We start from the raw sequence: 19,880 nt of genomic DNA, 5'->3' as shown, positions 1-19,880 counted from the left end.
GGATAAACAGTGTCAGACAAGGAAACAGGCACAGCAGCGTAACAGAATATTGCATAATCATAAATGGCTAGAATCATGAACTGACTGAGCAGAGATTACAATCCGGCAGAGTAGAAGCGGCAGGACTGAGTATTTGTAGAGGTCTTGATTATGGAACGAGTTGCAGCTGGTAGGGATCTGCTCTGACTCCAGCACACCTGTCTCCAACCACACAATCACACAGAGAGGGAGAGGGAGAGAGAGAGTGTGTACAGGGGGAGTAACTGCAGGTCAAGAAGACACCGGATGAACACCAGAGGGTGTAGCAGGAGCAGATGTGACAATATCTACATTTTTGGGTTGTATTCTTTTGTCCAAGACTGATGGTTTTTCTAGAATCATTTACCCAAGTCAGTCCCTTTTTATTTATTCTAATAACATTTTAAAAAGTAAATTCTGTTATACTTAGATTTGTTTGGAGGAACAAAAAGCATTCTATTCGGAAATCTCAATTAGTGAAAGACTATGATCGTGGAGGTTTACAGGCTATTGATTTTGAGTCGTTAGTGGGTGCTTTTAGAATGAATTGTTAAAATTACGTCTGTCTAATCCTGCCGCTCTGCGGTATCATATCCCTAACAGTCTGTTTAATTAACTTGGTGGACTTGAAATGAAATGTGATTTTGAACCTCCATAATTACCTGTGAAATTGTCTAAGTTTCATCAGTAAATTTGATTTTTCCCTCATAAAACATTGATTGGGAATAATAGAGTTATTAAAATGATCAGGAAATCCATTTTCAAAGGCCTTTGGTTTGACAAGGGTATTCATTTTGTGCATGTGTGTGGTGGGGGCGGTTCGCCTGGTGTTTTAGTATTTTATTTTTTCATTGTATTCACAGGATTGTCCCTGTATAGATGTGTATTATTGTTATTATTGTTGCAATACATTAAAATAAAATAAAAATACAGAGAGTTGGCCTGGCTACAAAACGGTTGCCTCAAAATGCGCAATGCGCATGTTCAGCGTGCTGACGTAAGTCACCGGATTCTTTCCTACTACTAGCTTGTTGACTGGCCGAACGGGTTGTTCGCGTTAGCCGTACTTTTCTGCTGAAACAGAGATGGAGTGTTGACGCTTGCTGCGTTTAAAACCAAATCAAGTCATTCATATAGGAAGATACGCGTTAATATTTGCGTCGAGAACCCGATAAAATGGTAAGTATTGTCGGCGATAGTATCGCCATAAAAATAGTTGACTAGCTAAAGCTAACCTGCTAGCTCATTAGCTAGCAAAGTGTATGGTTTCAGGAAGCAGTGTAAACCAAGCCGGTTGGCCAACTGACAGTTGAACTGTGTTACCTAGTTAGCAATGTAAAGTGGTTAATGCTAAAATACAGGTAACTGCTTGCTGATAGACAGGCTGTACATTCGAATTGTATCTAATATCAATTCTAACTTCGCCAGCAAGCTGTATGCTCATTAGTTAGCAAGTTAGCTTCGAGGCTTCAAACTAACCTTTGATATTTGCTTAGCCAGATACTATAGTGATTAGACCATTGTCATTGGATTAGACAAAAATCTATCTAGATACCTGCAATGATACAAATGAACAATGTGTGTTGATTTAAATGTGCAGCTAACTATTCAGGCACTAGTTTCTCTGTTGCGGACCTGTTTGTCAGTCAGTTAGGCTAACTACCTATTGTATTGCTGCCCTGATACCTTTTATTGTACAAGTGTGGACAGAATTATGAACTGTTGACTGTTAGACCATGTCCAGCTTTGTAAACTTCATAAACACTCCTTTCATCAGTACACTCCAATACAAATGGGAAATGCTGTCTCAATGTCACCAGTATCCTACTACAGGACATAACACCCCTTCCGTGTCTCTTCTCTCTGTCAGATTATTACTAGAGAGAAAGCACTGAGCGGGTTTGACTGTAAGTAAAGTGGAACTAGTATAGCCCAAGTAGTCTGTATTATTGATTGGTGTGAGTAGTTTGTACTAGAGCTGGGACGATGAACCAAAAATGATCGACACCAACCAAACACTTATCTTGAACATTTTGCTAATATCGTTATGATAAATAACCTCTAGGGCTCTACTGGAGAAATGTAAAGTTTGAACTGAAATAAATGTGCTAATATGGGTTATTTTTAATGGGACAATTGATAGCTATAACAGTAACAGTTTTAATGGTAATATAAAAAAAGACCTACACACTGTGATAAACTTAATGTTCAAATTATCGTGATAATTAATTTATAGTGGATTTTTGTCTATCACCCAGCTCTAGTTCGTACGGTTCGTCTAGTTCTGTGTATTTAACCTTTGGTCCCTAACATCATGTGTAGCTCAGCTTTGCTTCTGTGTTTTTCGTGGTAACTAACTATTCGTAGTGCCAGTCTGTTTGTGCCATCATGGCAACTCCTTGTTTGTCATTAAGTGACAAGGAGTTGCCATGATGGCACAGACAGACTGGCACTCAGGCTACTTTTTAATTTTTTTTTAATTTAACCCTTATATTACCAGGTAAGTTGACTGAGAACACGTTCTCATTTACAGCAACGACCTGCGGAATAGTTACAGGGGAGATGATACTAACTACTGATGTTCTCTGTATAGCTTTCAATCTAATATTGTGTTTGCTTTAGCCTCAGTTGAACTTTTAACGATCCCTACAGTTGCTGTCAATAATATTTGATTACTAAACTAACTAATATTTATGGTTGTCTGGTCATTGCTTCTTGAAGAGTGATGGGTCTCTGAGTTCTAATTGTGTTTTACATGGACATATTGTACACAGAAGAGCTCTGTCAAGTCTGTTGGCTAAATTGAATGTTAGCGCAAACAGATCGGGAACCAGGCTGTCTTGCCAACTCGTATATGGTCATTGTCATGCCAAATGCGACAACGACCATAGGAGATCTGGGCCAAGGCTACAATACTGTGGGTCCATTGACAGACTTATGACTGCTGCTGCAACATCACATCATATTTTAGGATCTGACACGGATGAGACTAAGAATACTCCCAAAGAGAATTCTATTCTTGTACACAACATGGCCGCTTCTACCGCATCACATGCCTCTCTCGCTCTGTAGTGTCTCTGAGGACACACTGTTTAGTTCTCACATCTTCACTGTTCTTTCTTGTTTTCTCTCTCTTTTTCTCACACACACACACACACGCAGGTAGGCAGGCATTATGCACTACGCACATATGTTTATGGAGTAATTTTAGAAGGTGACTTTCACATATGATAATGTTGCAGGCAGGCTGTATTACAGAGTTGAGAATTGAGTTCCGGGCCAGAGTTAATGAGAATGGTTGGTGTGAGTTGGGCCATATGCTACCGGGGTTAATGTTTGTGCTACAGTAGTATCGAGGAGATTGACGCTCCGTCAGGCCACGTGGTGCCAGGGAGTTCCAGTGTTCTATAGCAATCTCTGCTACTGGACAGTTGTTCCTCCTCAATATTAACACTGTGGGCATATAGTAGACCAGTGGTTCCCAACCTTTTTATAGTCCTGTACCCCTTCAAACATTCAACCTCCAGCTGTGTACCCTTTCTAGCACCAGGGTTAGCGCACTCTCAAATGTTGTTTTTTTGCCATCTTTGTAAGCCTGCCACACACACTAATCGATACATTTTATTAAACCTAAGAATGAGTGAGTTTTTGTCACAACCTGGCTCGTGAGAAGTGACAAAGAGCTCTTATAGGACCAGGGCACACATAATAATCATCAATAATTTTGCTCTTTATTTTAGAGGTCGACCGATTATGATTTTTCAACGCCGATACCGATTATTGGAGGACCAAAAAAGCCGGTACCGATTAATAGGCCTATATTTTTTTTGTAACAATACTGAATGAACACTTATTTTAACTTAATATAATACATCAATAAAATCAATTTAGCCTCAAATAATGAAACATGTTCAATTTGGTTTAAATAATGTAAAAACAAAGTGTTGGAGAAGAAAATAAAAGTGCAATATGTGCCATGTAAGAAAGCTAACGTTTAAGTTCCTTGCTCAGAACATATGAAAGCTGGTGGTTCCTTTTAACATGAGTCTTCAATATTCCCAGGTAAGAAGTTTTAGGTTGTTGCTATTATAGGAATTATAGGACTATTTCCCTCTATACTAGAGGTCGACCTCTGTCCGATTTAATTAGGGCCGATTTTCAAGTTTTCATAACAATCGGAAATTGGTATTTTTGGGCGCAGATTATTATTATTTTTTTTAAGTATTATTTTTTTACAACTTTATTTAACTAGGCAAGTCAGTTAAGAACACGTTCTTATTTTCAATGACGGCCTAGGAACGTTCTGCCTCGTTCAGGAGCAGAACGACAGATTTTTACCTTGTCAGCTCGGGGGATCCAATCTTGCAACCTTACAGGTAACTAGTCCAACGCTCTAACTACCTGATTACATTACATTGCACTCCACGAGGAGCCTGCCTATTACGCGAATGCAGTAGAAGCCAAGGTAAGTTTCTAGCTAGCATTAAACTTATCTTATAAAAAAACAATCAATCAACGACTGTCGTTGCTCCAATGTGTACTTAACCATAAACATCAATGCCTTTTCTTAAAATCAATACACAAGTATATATTTTTAAACCTGCATATTTAGCTAAAAGAAATCCAGGTTAGCAGGCAATATTAACCAGGTGAAATTGTCACCTCTTGCGTTCATTGCACGCAGAGTCAGTGTATATGCAACGGTTTGGTCCGCCTGGCTCATTGCAAACTATTTTGCCAGAATTTTATGTAATTATGACATAACATTGAAGGTTGTGCAATGTAACAAGAATATTTAGACTTAGATAAAATACGGAACGTATTTCTGCGTGTTTATTATACGCTGCTCAAAAAAATAGAGGGAACACTAAAATAACACATCCTAGATCTGAATGAAATATTCTTAATAACTACCTTTTTCTTTGCATAGTTGAATGTGCTGACAACAAAATCACACAAATTTTATCAATGGAAATCACATTTATCAACCCATGGAGGTCTGGATTTGGAGTCACAAAAGTGGAAAACCACACTACAGGCTGATCCATCTTTGATGTAATGTCCTTAAAACAAGTCAAAATGAGGCTCAGTAGTGTGTGTGTGGCCTCCACGTGCCTGTATGACCTCCCTACAACGCATGGGCATGCTCCTGATGAGGTGGCGGATGGTCTCCTGAGGGATCTCCTCCCAGACCGGACTAAAGCATCCGCCAACTCCTGGACAGTCTGTGGTGCAACGAGGTGGCTGGAGCGATACATGATGTCCCAGATGTGCTCAATTGGATTCAGGTCTGGAGAACGGGCGGGCCAGTCCATAACATCAATGCCTTCCTCTTGCAGGAACTGCTGACACACTCCAGCCACATGAGGTCTAGCATTGTCTTGCATTAGGAGGAACCCAGGGCCAACCGCACCAGCATATGGTCTCACAAGGGGTCTGAGGATCTCACCTCGGTACCTAATGGCAGTCAGGCTACCTCTGGCGAGCACATGGAGGGCTGTGCGGCCCCCCAAAGAAATGCCACCCCACACCATGACTGACCAACCGCCAAACCGGTCATGCTGGAGGATGTTGCAGGCAGCAGAACGTTCTCCACGGCATCTCCAGACTGTCACGTCTGTCACGTGCTCAGTGTGAACCTGCTTTCATCTGTGAAGAGCACAGGGCGCCAGTGGCAAATTCGCCAATCTTGGTGTTCTCTGGCAAATGAAAAACGTCCTGCACGGTGTTGGGCTGTAAGCACAACCCCCACCTGTGGACGTCGGGCCCTCATACCACCCTAATGGAGTCTGTTTCTGACCGTTTGAGGAGACACATGCACATTTGTGGCCTGCTGGAGGTCATTTTGCAGGGCTCTGGCAGTGCTCCTCCTGCTCCTCCTTGCACAAAGGCGGAGGTAGCGGTCCTGCTGCTGGGTTGTTGCCCTCCTACGGCCTCCTCCACATCTCCTGATGTACTGGCCTGTCTCCTGGTAGCGCCTCCATGCTCTGGACACAGCAAACCTTTTTTTCCACAGCTCGCATTGATGTGCCATCCTGGATGAGCTGCACTACCTGAGTCACTTGTGTGGGTTGTAGACTCCGTCTCATGCTACCACTAGAGTGAAAGCACCACCAGCATTCAAAAGTGACCAAAACATCAGCCAGGAAGCATATTAACTGAGAAGTGGTCTGTGGTTATCACCTGCAGAACCACTCCTTTATTGAAGGGGGTGTCTTGCTAATTGCCTATAATTTCCACCTGTTGTCTATTCCATTTGCACAACAGCATGTGAAATGTATTGTCAATCAGTGTTGCTTCCTAAGTGGACAGTTTGATTTCACAGAAGTGTGATTGACTTGGAGTTACATTGTGTTGTTTAAGTGTTCCCTTTATTTTTTTGAGCAGTGTAGTTAAGTCTGATTTGATAGAGCCGTCTGACTGAGGGGTGGTAGGCAGCAGCAGGCTCATAATAGTCAAAGGTATATGGTTTAGAGAGAAATAGTCAACTCGTTATAATTCCTGTAATAACTTGCGGCTGAACTTGAAAGGGGTTCCTTCGTTATTTTACCGTTCATGTCTTCCATAGTTAATGTCATGATCTACTTCAAATAAGGTCTGTGTTTCGTTCAGGTTTAAACCGCCTCTGTTCATGTTTTCCATAGAGAATGTCTTGATCTACTTCAAATAAGGTCTGTGTTTCGTGCAGGTTAGGGTGCAGGTTAGGGTTCAGGCTTAAACCGCCTCTGTGTTTTGATACCCATGTAAATCTCACTAGGAAAAGGTAACGTTTGTCAACATATTTTCATAAATCCACTCTACAATTTTTTTTATCTTCGCTTATATTTAGCCAATATTGATCAGAGTTACCTTGTCCTATGGATATCTACACAGTTATAACATTGGCACGGTGGTGTAAGCCTACACGAAACACAGACCTTATTTTAAGTGAATCTAAAAATATCCTATGGAATAAATGAAGGAACCGCTTTTCATATTTTGATAGAAGGTGTCATGGGAATTATGACTCGCACTTTGGTAGTCAATTCTTACCATGCCCATTATTAAAATAGGATTTCCTGCATATAGAAATTACAGTTTTTGTTTTCAACATTCATCACAGGTAACTCAAACTCAATTTTTATTCAAACAGTTGACAGTATTTGTCTCCTAAGCAGACTCTTCAGTATCATTGTCACTTCAGAGCTGTGTTTTGTGTTCTAAAACTTCTTAACTGGGAACATTGAAGACCCATGAAAGCTGGTGGTTCGTTTTAACATATGTTCTCATGTTATTTGAGACTAAATGTATTTTATTTATGTATTATATTAAGTTAAAATTACATTGTTCATTCAGTATTGTTGCAATTGTCATTATTACAAAGTGTGTGTATATATACACAGTTTTTTTTAAATCGGCATCAGCTTTTTTTTGTCCTCCAATAATCGGTATCGGCATTGAAAAATCAGAATCGGTCGACCTCTACTCTATACCATTTGTATTTCATTAACCTTTGACTATTGGATGTTCTTATAGGCACTTTAGTATTGCCAGTGTAACAGTATAGCTTCTGTCCTCCCTGGGCTCGAACCAGGAACACAACGACAACAGCCACCCTCGAAGCAGCGTTACCCATGCAGCGCAAGGGGAACAACCACTCCAAGGCTCAGAGCGAGTGAGGTTTGAAACGCTATTAGCACGCACCCCGCTAACTAGCTAGCCATTTTACTTCGGTTACACCAGCCTCATCTCGGGAGTTGATAGGCTTGAACTCATAAACAGCGCAATGCTTGACGCACAATGAAGAGCTGCTGGCAAAACGCACGAAAGTGCTTATTGAATGAATGCTTACGAGCCTGCTGCTGCCTACCACCGCTCAGTCAGATACTTGTATGCTCAGTCAGATTATATGCAACGCAGGACACGCTAGATAAACTAGTAATATCATCAACCATGTGTAGTTAACTAGTGATTATGAGTGATTGTTTTTTATAAGGTCAGTTTAATGCTAGCTAGCAACTTACCTTGGCCTACTGCATTCGTCTGTCAGGCAGTCTCCTTGTGGAGTGCAACGAGAGGCAGGTGGTTAGAGCGTTGGACTAGTTAACTGTAATCGGATCCCCCGGGCTGACAAGGTTAAAATCTGCCGCTGAACGAGGCAGTTAACCCACCGTTCCTAGGCCGTCATTGAAAATAAGAATGTGTTCTTAACTGACTTGCCTAGTTAAATAAATATTAAATAAAGGTGTAAAAAAAATGGCCAAATCCAATAATACTGATTTCCGATTGTTATGAAAAATTAGGGCCGATTTCAAGTTATCGGCCATTCCAATTAATCGGCCGACCTCTACTTTATTTGGCCATTTTTCATATAAAACCTTATTTGTTCGTCAAAAATTGTGAATAACTCACCACAGCTTAATGAGAAGGGTGTGCTTCAAAGGATGCACGTAACTCTGCAATGTTGGGTTGTATTGGCGAGAGTCTCTTAAATCATTTCCCACACAGTCTGTGCCTGTGTTTAGTTTTCATGCTAGTGCATGCTGAGAATCCACTCTCACATACAGTTGAAGTTTACATACACCTTAGCAAAATACATTTAAACTCAGTTTTTCACAATTCCTGACATTTAATCCTAGTAAAAATTCCCTGTCTTAGGTCAGTTAGGATCACTACTTTATTTTAAGAATGTGAAATGTCAGAATAATATTAGAGAATAATTTATTTTAGCTTTTATTTCTTTCATCACATTCCCAGTGGGTCAGAAGTTTGCATACACTCCATTTGTATTTGGGAGCATTGCCTTTAAATTGTTTAACTTGGGTCAAACGTATCGGGTACCCTTCCACAAGCTTCCCACAATAAGTTGGGGGAATTTTGGCCCATTCCTCCTGACAGAGCTGGTGTAACTGAGTCAGGTTTGTAGGCCTCCTTGCTCACACACACTTTTTCAGTTCTGCCCACAAATCTTCTATAGGATTGAGGTCAGGGCTTTGTGATGGCCACTCCAATACCTTGACTTTGTTGTCCTTAAGCCATTTTGCCAAAACTTTGGAAGTATGCTTGGGGTCATTGTCCATTTGAAAGACCCATTTGCGACCAAGCTTTAACCTCCTGACTGATGTCTTGAGATGTGGATATATTGAAGCCACATAATTTTCCTCCCTCATGATCTGTCCCCCCGGCAGCAAAGCACCCCCACAACATGATGCTGCCACCCCTGTGCTTCACGGTTGGGATGGTGTTCTTCGGCTTGCAAGCCTTCCCCCTTTTTCCTCCAAACATAACAATGGTTATTATGGCCAAACAGTTCTATTTTTGTTTCATCAGACCAGAGGACATTTTTCCAAAAAGTACAATCTTTGTCCCCATGTGCAGTTGCAAACCGTAGTCTAGCTTTTTTATGACGGTTTTGGAGCAGTGGCTTCTTCCTTGCTGAGCGGCCATTCAGGTTATGTTGATATAGGACTTGTTTTACTGTGGATATAGATGCTTTTGTACCTGTTTCCTCCAGCCTCTTCACAAGGTCCTTTGCTGTTGTTCTGGGATTGATTTGCACTTTTCGCACCAAAGTACGTTCATATCTATGAGACAGAACGCGTCTTCTTCCTGAGCGGTATGACGGCTGCGTGGTCCCATGGTGTTTATACTTGCTACTATTGTTTGTTCAGATGAACGTGGTACCTTCAGGCATTTGGAAATTGCTCCCAAGGGTGAACCAGTCTTGTGGAGGTCTACAAAAAAAATTCTGAGGTCTTGGCTGATTTCTTTTGATTTTCTCATGATGTCAAGCGAAGAGGCACTGAGTTTGAAGGTAGGCCTTGAAATACATCCACAGGTACACCTCCAATTGACATCATTTATCAGAAGCTTCTGAAGCCATGGCATAATTTTCTGGAATTTTCCAAGCTGTTTAAAGGCACAGTCAACTTAGTGTATGTAAACTTCTGACCCACTGAACTTGTGATATTGAAATAATCTGTCTGTAAACAGTTTTTGGAAAAATGACTTGCCATGCACAAAGTGGATGTCCTAACCGACTTGCCAAAACTATAGTTTGTTAACAAGAAATTTGTTGAGTGTTTGAAAAGTCCAACCTAAGTGTATGAAAACTTGCGAGTTCAACTGTAGGTACGTGGTTGCAAAGGGCATCAGTGTCTTAATAGTGCTATTTGCCAATGCAAGAAACTCTGAGCGTAGCCCTATCCAGAAATCTGGCGGTGGCTTCTGATTTAAATGTCATTTTCACCAAACCGCTTGTTGCAATTTCGATGAGTTCTCTTGTTCAGATATCGGTAAATGGACTGGAGGCAGGGCATGAAAGGGATATTTTCCATTTCGGGAAAGTACCTGCGTAATTGTGCACCCAGTTCACTCAGGTGCTTTGCGATATCACATTTGATATTGTCCGTAAGCTTGAGTTAATTTGCACACACAAAATCATACAAATGGAAAGACCTGTGAGTTGTCCTTGTTAATGCAGACAGAAAAGAGCTCCAACTTCTTAATCATAGCATTATTTTTTTCCCCCGTACATTGAAATAGTTGCGGAGAGTCCCTGTAATCCTAGATTCAGATCATTTGGGTGAGGAAAAAACATCACCCAGACAGGCCAGTCGTGTGAGAAACTCGTCATCATGCAAGCAGTCAGACAAGTGAAAATGATGGTCCGTAAAGAACTTTAAGCTCGTCTCTCAATTAAAAAAACATCAATACTTTGCCCCTTGATAACAAGTGCACTTCTGTATGTTGTAAAAGCATTACATGGTCGCTGCCCATATCATTGCATAATGCAGAAAATACACAAGAGTTCAGAGGCCTTGCTTTAACAAAGTTAACAATTTTCACTGTAGTGTCCAAAACGTCTTTCAAGCTGTCAGGCATTCCCTTGGCAGCAAGAGCCTCTCGGTGGATGCTGCAGTGTACCCAAGTAGCGTCGGGAGCAACTGCTTGCACGCGTGTTACCACTCCACTACGTCTCCCTGTCATGGCTTTTGTGCCATCAGTACAGATACCAACACATCTTGACCACCAAAGTCCATTTGATGTCACAAAGCTGTCCACTACTTTAAAAATATCCTCTCCTGTTGTCCTGGTTTCCAGTGGTTTGCAGAAGAGGATGTCTTCCTTAATTGACCCCCCCATGAACGTAACGGACATATACTAGGAGCTGTGCCAGGCCCTGTTGACTCATCCAGCTGTAACGCATAGAATTCACTGGCTTGTATGCGAAGCAGTAATTGTTTAAAAACATCTCCTGCCATGTCGCTGTACGTCATGAAACAGTATTTGATGAAGACATTGTTTGTATAGTAGTTTTTTTTCTTGGAGGGGGGGCTATCCCCCCCCCCAACATTGTCCCAGCCATATCTGTGGCAGCAGCAATAATTAATTCCTCTACAATAGTATGGGGCTTGCCTGTCCAAGCCACTCGGTAGCTCACCATATAAGACTCGTCTAGCCCCTTCTTATTAATGGTATCTGTTGCTTTTATACATGTCTTGCTACCCGAAAGTCATCTTTATTCTCGCTCAAACTCCCGTGGCTTATTTTTCATATTGTCATGTTTCGTTTCTAAATGTCTGCGCAAGAGTGAAGGTTTCCCGTGAGAGAGTAATGGTTCATGTGATTGGGTGTTAATTATTTGTCTAGGCTTCCTGTATTTGACATTGTTTTTATTTACCTGAACACTAGATGGTTTAATTACATTTTTGGCAGTGAAACGAGGGTGGGGGGGGAGAGAGAAACCTCACCCAAATGTATAGCCCCATTGGAAAATATAAATGTACTGTTTGAAAATGGGAAGGGGAAAAATAAATATATGATTTCTTAAACTGATTTTTTTTTAAAAATCACATTTGTATTTGGCGTACCCCTGACAGCATTACTCCAGTTTAGAAATACCTGCAGTAGACTCCTGTGAAAATGTTTTGAAAAAATAATGCACTTGAGTCATGAGGTAAGGGCTCTCTGTCTTCCTCTCTCTCTCTTCCTCCATTGGTTTTCCTCATCTGTCTTCCTCTCTCCCTCCCACCTTGCTCTCTGTCTTCCTCTCTCCCTTATTTCTTCCTCCCTCTCCCTCCCACCTTGCTCTCTGTCTTCCTCTCTCCCTCATTTCTTCCTCCCTCTCCCTCCCACCTTGCTCTCTGTCTTCCTCTCTCCGTTATTTCTTCCTCCCTCTCCCTCCCACCTTGCTCTCTGTCTTCCTCTCTCCCTCATTTCTTCCTCCCTCTTCCTCCCACCTTGCTCTCTGTCTTCCTCTCTCGCTCCCTCATTTCTTCCTCTCCCTCCCTCCCACTGCGCTCTACCATCATCCCAGTGCAGGCTGTTAATGTATCAGACTCACTGTGTGTGGTGTGTGTGTCCAGTATTGATCCAACAACTGAATATTTATCTTTATTATGCCTATATCTCCCTTCTGGTAGCCTCTGTCTATCATACCCCCTGCTTCCTCCTCCACGCTCCCTGGTTTCCCAGACACAGATTAAACCTAGTCTTGGACAACCGATATATTTCAGTGTCTTGCTATCTCCTCCCCCTGTATAGATGCGTTTCATGCTGCTGTTCAGTCGGCAGGGGAAGCTGCGTCTCCAGAAGTGGTACACTGCCACGGCTGAGAGGGACAAGAAGAAGATGGTCAGGGAACTGATGCAGGTGGTCCTGGCCCGCAAACCCAAAATGAGCAGCTTCCTGGAGTGGAGGGACCTCAAGATCGTCTACAAGAGGTACTGGAATATCTCTGTCTCTCTGTCTCAACACACACAGTAGATATACATTCATAATATTCATGACATAATCACCTCCTACATGTACAGTACCACATCCTACACTTCCCTAAAAGGACAGGCTGTTTGTTGTATACCTACGTTTTCATGGTTGTGTGCAACAGCAGGTAGGCGCTACCCACTGTTCACACACACACACACACACACACTTGAGCATGTGCTCCATGGGCTGTTATCTGTGAGCTATATGTGCATTAGTATCTGAAATGATGCATACTCACTCTCTCTAGGGGGCCTCTGGAAAGTGTTAATTGTGGAATGAGCTTCTGAAATGGCAACTGTCTCCAAAAATGAGCTGTCATGGTTGGAATGATGAGTCAACCAGTGACTCAGTGTTTGGTGTTACGTTCTAATCATTCCCCCCCATCAAAACATCTGGCCCCACTTTACTGGTAATAATTGCCATTCAAATGTGTTTCCAGGGGGGACGTTAATAATTGCCCTTAAAACGTGGTTCTGGGGGAGGGGGGGTGGATTAAAAGAGACAGAATGTCACCTCGTGATATGACTGTGTGTGTGATCACAGTGAATCGCCCAGGCTCCAGGCTGTCTTTCAGGCATGTGTATCGTTTTCTCCCAACACGGATGTCTCACAGCAGACAGCGTTTTAGATTGTACAGTGTGTTTCAATACAGCGGATGCTCTGTGATTCTGTTTTAACACTCATTCCACCACTCATGCAGAAGGCATCCACACACAGCACTCTTGGTTAAAGCTGCCCATAGGATCCCACAGTAGCTTAGAGGTTAGACACACCGAGACCTGACGGGTCGATAGGTACTTATCACAGTAGTAGGCCGTTCCTTCTTTTACTAGAACAAAGAACGTGCCTGTCAGTGGTCGACAATTTAGCTGAGCCAATTGGAGAGCCCGGACTAACTTAAATAAATGATAGTATGCTGCTTAATTGTTTTTCTAGAGCAAGTTTTTACGTCTTTTACATTTAGCTTAGGAGTTTTGCGCACAAATCTTTTTTTTGTTAGGTTTGATAATGTGCACTTGCAAGAACAAATCCTTTGATTTAATGATAATGTTGTTACGAGCCAGATGGCCACAACAAGGACTTACTACACATTTTAGCTAGCTATCAACATTAGCGCAGCTTGCTAGTTAGCCAACATTAGCTAACTACATATTTAGAAGTGGGCATAAGCCAAACAGCGTTGCTTTCTTAAGCTATCTAGGCAGACGGCAAATGATTTGAGTGAACAAAACATTTACTGCCGACAATGGACAGATGTACTAAGTATCTCTCGGCCGTCAGTATCCTTGGTGTGTGATGCTTTGACGCTCAGTGATTCTGTCGAAGCGTCTAATTGTGCGCTGCAGTCGTGCAGTACCTGTTTCTGGCCAGGGGAGGGAGCCAACGAGCTGACTTCTCTAATGCTCTAACCCACAGATGCACACACTATGGTGTATAAGACTGGCACATGCCATTTTGAATATCACACCCCTTGAATTGTCTGACTACACTGCATAGACTTGAGTCATTAAAGAGGCAATCTGCATTCAAACAATAACAAAGAGCCACCCGCCACTGTTTTGGTAGAAAGGCTGAGGATTTAGCTGCTACACTGCATAGATTGGCATTGTTAACAGCAGCATATCAAGATTCGCTTTCAGTAGTTCTTAGTTTTCCTGGGTTACGGACTGGACTGGCGCTCCAGAGATTCCCCCAGGACCTTTTATTCTCAGCTAAACCTAGGTTTGCAAAATTCTGTTAACTTTCCCTGAATTCCCAGGTTTTCCAGAAGTCCTGGTTGGAGGGTTCTAGATTCCCCGGTTATTCCCTCCTGCGGAACACCTTAGTTAACCTCAACGATTAAAGTTTGGGTGTGTTGATCTTCAGTAACACAACAGGTGTGTGTGTCAGGTATGCCAGTCTGTATTTCTGCTGTGCGGTGGAAGAGCAGGACAACGAGCTCATTACTCTGGAGGTCATCCACCGCTTCGTAGAGCTGCTGGATAAGTACTTCGGCAGTGTGAGTCACTCCAGCTCTCTCTCTCAACCCTCACGCTGTTTCTCCACCCTCTCTTTTGCTCTCTCACTCCTACTCTATATTTTTATCACTCTCTATTTTCCTATTCTTTCTTCTCTCTCTTTCTCATCCCTCACTCTCCTTCACCATCTTTTATTCTATTGCCAACTCTCTCATCCCCCTCTCCTGTAGCCAACCCTCTCGCTTTTTTTGTTCACTCCTGTGGCCAAATGTCTCTCCTGGCTCTGTGCCCCTCTCCTGGCTCTGTGCCCCTCTCCTGGCTCTGTGCCCCTCTCCTGGCTCTGTGCCCATCTCCTGGCTCTGTGCCCCTCTCCTCGCTCTGTGCCCCTCTCCTCGCTCTGTGCCCCTCCCCCTCAATCTACAAATAATACCACATAATGATAAATCAAAAGAGGTTTCTCAAATTTTTTGCAATTTATTCCACAAAAAAAAATGGCAATATCACATTTACATAAGTATCCAGGCCCTTTACTCAGTACTTTGTTGAAGCGCCTTTTGCAGTGATTACAGACTTGAGTCTTCTTGCGTATGACGCTACAAGTTTGGAACACACTGTACTTGGGGAGTTTGCCCCATTCTTCTCTGCAGATCCTCTCAAGCTCTACCAGGTTGGATGGGGAGCGTCACTGCTCAGCTATTTTCAGGTGTGTCCAGAGCTGTTCGATCGAGTTCAAGTCCGGGCTCTGGCTGGGCCACTCAAGGACATTCAGAGACTTGTCCTGATGCCACTCCTGCGTTGTCTTGGCTGTGTGTTTAGGGTCGTTGTCCTGTTTTGAAGGTGAACCTTCACCTCCATCTGAGTTCCTGAGTGCTCTGGGCAGGTTTTTATCAAGGAACTCTGTACTTTGCTCTGTTTCTTTGCCTCGATCCTGACTAGTCTCCCAGTACCTGCTGCTGAAAAACATCCCCACATCATGATGCTGCTACCACCATGCTTCACCGTAGGGATGGTGCCAGGTTTCCTCCAGACTTGACGCTTGACATTCAGGCTAAAGAGTTCAATCTTGGTTTCATCAGACCTGAGAATCTTGTTTTTCATGGTCTGAGAGTCATTTAGGTGCCTTTTGACAAACTCCAAGTGGGTTGTCATCTGCCTTTTACTGTCGAGTGGCTTCTGTCTGGCCACTCTACCATAAAGAACTGATTGGTGGAGTGCTGCAGAGATGGTTGTCCTTCTGGAAGGTTCTCCCATCTCCACAGAGGAACTCTAGAGCTCTGACAGTGACCTCCCTGACCATGGCCATTCTCCCCCGATTGCTCAGTTTGGCTGAGTGGCCAGCTCTGGGAAGGTTCCAAACTTCTTCCTTTTAAGAATGAGTGAGGCCACTGTGTTCTTGGGAACCTTCAATGTTGCAGACATTTGTTGGTACCCTTCCCCAGATCTGTGCCTCGACATAATCCCGTCTCGGAGCTCTACGGACAATTTCTTCGACCTCATGGCTTGGTTTTGGCTCTGACATGCACTGTCAACTGTGGGAATTTATATAGACTGGTGTGTGCCTTTCCAAATCATGTCCAATCAGTTTAATTGGACTCCAAGTTGTAGAAACATCTCAAGGATGATCAATGAAAACAGGATGCACCTGAGCTCAATTTCGAGTCTCATAGCAAAGGGTCTGAATATGTATGTAAATAAGGTATTTCTGTATATTATTCGTAATAAATTTGCAAACATTTCTAAATCTGTTTTTGCTTTATCATTATGGGGTATTGTGTGTAGATTGCTGAGGATTTGTATTTCATCAATTTTAGAATAAGGCTGTAACGTAACAAAAATGTGGGAAAGAGTGAAGGGGTCTGAATGGACTGTATGGTCACTCTCTCCCCTCAAATTCTGTGTTTTTATGTAAGTGTACTTAGTAAATAAATTCTGATTCCTTCCTGCGTGTGTGCGTGCGCCCTGGCAGGTTTGTGAGCTGGACATCATCTTTAACTTTGAGAAGGCCTACTTTATACTGGATGAGTTTCTGATCGGGGGAGAGATCCAGGACACGTCCAAGAAGAGTGTACTCAAGGCCATCGAACAGGCCGACCTACTGCAGGAGGTACACACACACACACACCACAGGGAGAAGAAGTGATCTCTCTTATTAAAAATAATGTGAAACTCCAGCTAACCAGTGTTATTCATACTTCAAACTATTGAATGGCTGTTTTTAACCAACGTTTGGGTCTCACTCAACCTCAATCGGTGTATTTTGGAGTTCTCCCTACCATACTTGCTAGGACTCTACCTTAGAATGAATGATCTATGTTTTTTATGTTGTACGGTGGTGGTAATCATTATCCTGTCAGAGCATCTGTTCTCCACAGAGATACTGCTAAATTACAAGAGGGGATGAGGTCATAGACCCTCATAATGTAATAATGTACATTCTAGACTTGTAAAATGTAATGCTATGCTGTTCCCCTTCTCTCTATCTCCCCCTACAGGAGGATGAATCTCCCAGGAGTGTTCTAGAGGAGATGGGTCTGGCATAGTGACAGCAGGGTACTCTGCTCACAACACTTTATCAGGCTACAGACAAAGACTCTTTGGGTTCCAGGTGCAGGGGGGAGGAAAGGGGGTTTGTGATGTGGGTGTGTATGGGGAGGGGGTAAATGGAGGGGTTTGGGTTAAGCGGGGGGGTCCGATGAGATTCACACCTTTGACGTTCTGGTACTACTGAATTCAAAGCATTGCTGACATTAATTGTATATTATCATGATGGTTTAAGGTTGCAAAGTGAACTTTCCCAAAATTCTCAAGTTTTCCAGAAATCCTGTATGGTGGATTCTGGATTTGTTGTTAAATCCTGTCTGATTCCTGGGGTTATACAACTATTTTAGGATAACCTGGGAATTTTTGGGAAGTTACCGGAATATTGCAACCGTAATGTATATTAGCTCTGTGAAAATCATTCCACTTTTGGCTGGAAGATTTATCTATTACTACTGTAATGTAACCCAGATTTGGGTTCAAATAGTATCTGAAAATCCTTCAAGTACTTCCAGCGTTTGCTTTGGCCTGCCTGGAGACCATTCTATTGGTTCCATTGTGCCAGGAAGTTTAATCAAGCTCGACTTTAAGTATTTGAAATGGTTTTAGAACCCAGGTCTGATTTGACCTTTGACATTTCCCTCAAAAGAGGCAGGTCAGAACACATCTCAAGCCTTTTTATAGCTGGGGATGCAATTAAACATCAAAACATCACTGAACAGGTTACTTTTGATCAGACTAGGGTTGCGTTGCCAAATGGCAACCTATTCCCTATATATAGTGCATATGGGCTCTGGTCAAAAGTAGGGCACTACATAGGGAATAGGGTGCCATTTGGGGGACATGAATTTGCTTTTAAATAAATGGCTGTTTTAAAATGTTTTGTATATGGACCACATGTTATGAGATTATTATTAATAATAGTAATATAATACGTTTGCTGTTTTTAAGGGAACACATTGATTGTCTGCGTTGGTGAGCTTTGTTGAACCTATAGTAGGATCTTGTCAGGGAACAAAAAGAAGTAACCTTGACATTCATATAAAGAGGAAGGGAAACCATCTGAAAATGATTCTACCCAACATTCCAGTTCCATCCAGAGTTCCTTTAGAATTCTAGTTCTGTGTTCTATTCCGGAACTGTTTCAGACCATCTCTCTGTCTTGCTCTCTTGTGTTGAGCAACTAACCTATGGAGAAGTCTGTGCCGTTTTAGCCCTTGTGTGGATGTGCTAACATGAATGTGTTTAAAGGGTGCAACGTGATGGTATATGATGAAGATGATGATGATTCAACTTAGTTAAAACGAACACAGGGCAAAAAAGTGTCGGTTTGTTTTTGAACTGCAATGCATAAAAATGTGAACTACTTTAAGATGCATGTGACTTTTTTTTGAGAAATACACCAAAAAAAATGGACCTAGCTACCATTCCTATATACGCACACACACACACACACTAAATGCAGTACTATATCACATGGCAGATCATTTCTCCCCAATTTCCGCCTCTGGAATACCTACTTTCCAAAGAGTCCTCATCTGTTTGTCTGCAACAAGAGGGAAGAAACTGCAACTAGTAGAGTTTAGCTTCAGACTATAAATGTGTGTTCTTGTAACCAGACTTTAGCCCTTTGCTTTTAACAAGGTACGTTCCAACCTTCATACCAACATACTACTTGCTAGTGTGCATTCCCAAATACGTTGCTTCACTCCAAGTAGTAGCAATACATAGGCTGTGTTCCAATATCCACGCTGGCATACCACTTAGAATTCATGCCCAATATATTACTTACCTACTTACCCAATCCTCTTTGTGTCTGGAGTAACGTAAGGCTTCTAGGAGAGAGCACCAGTGCCTCCGGTCTACAGCGTTCATGGTGAGGATGGATTAGATCAAGTCATACTCAATCTTCTTTTCAATCCTCCATCTCATCTGCCCTATATAGTGTTCTGTTCAAAGTGGGATGAAGTGATCTGAGCAATGGGACAGAGCTTCTTAGTGGTCTAGTGTGGATTATTGGAACTGCACCTGAAATTGGAAGATATTTTGAGTAGTGTTGATGTTTTTCAGGGACTCTGTGGTGTTTTATTCCTTTTGTAATCCAGCATTAGGGGTAGGAGGTCTGATAAATAACTACTGAACTACGGTCCAGTCATGGTGCCCTCTTCCCTGAATGTGTTTATTTAACTAGGCAAGTCAGTTAACAAATTCTTATTTGCAATGATGATTTACAATGGCTTTCAGACACGGAATCATGTGGCAATGTAATTTTATAATGACAATAAAATCACATTTTAAAAGTATTGTGTATTTGTGCCTTCTGAATTGTTTAAATGTTTTACCTACCTTAGTTGAATGTACTGACAGTAAGTCGGCCTGGATAAGAGCGTCTGTCCTTATTTTAAATGTAAAATGTAACTGTAGCTAGTAATAGTTTGTTAAAGCATTTTGTGTTAACTACAGAATGCCCATGCATGTTTTTAATGGGTTTCGATAGTAGGAAGTCCCAGTCTATAGATTTTAATGCACAGCTACCAGTTCATGTAGCTGCTGTTTTGAAATTCAAGACGTTTCATGTGTCGGAAGCTGTTTTGTGGGAGATAAGGGAGTGTTTTTGTG

General features: G+C 42.2%; 1 protein-coding gene across 2 annotated transcripts; it reads left to right on the top strand.

Moving 5' to 3' along the window:
* Positions 1 to 1,004: 1,004 nt before the first annotated feature.
* On the top strand, positions 1,005 to 19,564 carry LOC110531465 (AP-1 complex subunit sigma-1A). Of its 2 annotated transcripts, XM_036987357.1 has the most exons (6): positions 1,005 to 1,197; positions 1,889 to 1,925; positions 12,544 to 12,722; positions 14,656 to 14,764; positions 16,690 to 16,827; positions 17,216 to 19,564. In XM_036987357.1, exons 3-6 carry the CDS (start codon positions 12,544 to 12,546, stop codon positions 17,261 to 17,263), a joined length of 474 nt encoding a protein of 157 aa, XP_036843252.1. In that variant the 5' UTR covers positions 1,005 to 1,197; positions 1,889 to 1,925; the 3' UTR covers positions 17,264 to 19,564. The 2 variants fall into 2 exon arrangements, with proteins under 2 accessions (XP_036843252.1, XP_021470350.2); XM_021614675.2 differs by lacking the exon at positions 1,889 to 1,925 and having other exon boundaries at positions 1,006 to 1,197.
* Positions 19,565 to 19,880: the final 316 nt, after the last annotated feature.

The sequence above is a fragment of the Oncorhynchus mykiss genome, chromosome 9, assembly GCF_013265735.2.
Source record: "Oncorhynchus mykiss isolate Arlee chromosome 9, USDA_OmykA_1.1, whole genome shotgun sequence".
NCBI lineage: Eukaryota > Metazoa > Chordata > Actinopteri > Salmoniformes > Salmonidae > Oncorhynchus > Oncorhynchus mykiss.
The sequence above is the reverse complement of the archived record's forward strand: the minus strand, read 5'-3'. Positions and strand labels throughout refer to the sequence as shown.

Coding starts and splice junctions, on each gene's coding strand:
- LOC110531465 (XM_021614675.2), top strand. Junction 12,723..14,655: donor CTCAAGATCGTCTACAAGAG/GTACTGGAATAT, acceptor TGTGTGTGTCAG/GTATGCCAGTCTGTATTTCT. Junction 14,765..16,689: donor TGGATAAGTACTTCGGCAGT/GTGAGTCACTCC, acceptor GCGCCCTGGCAG/GTTTGTGAGCTGGACATCAT.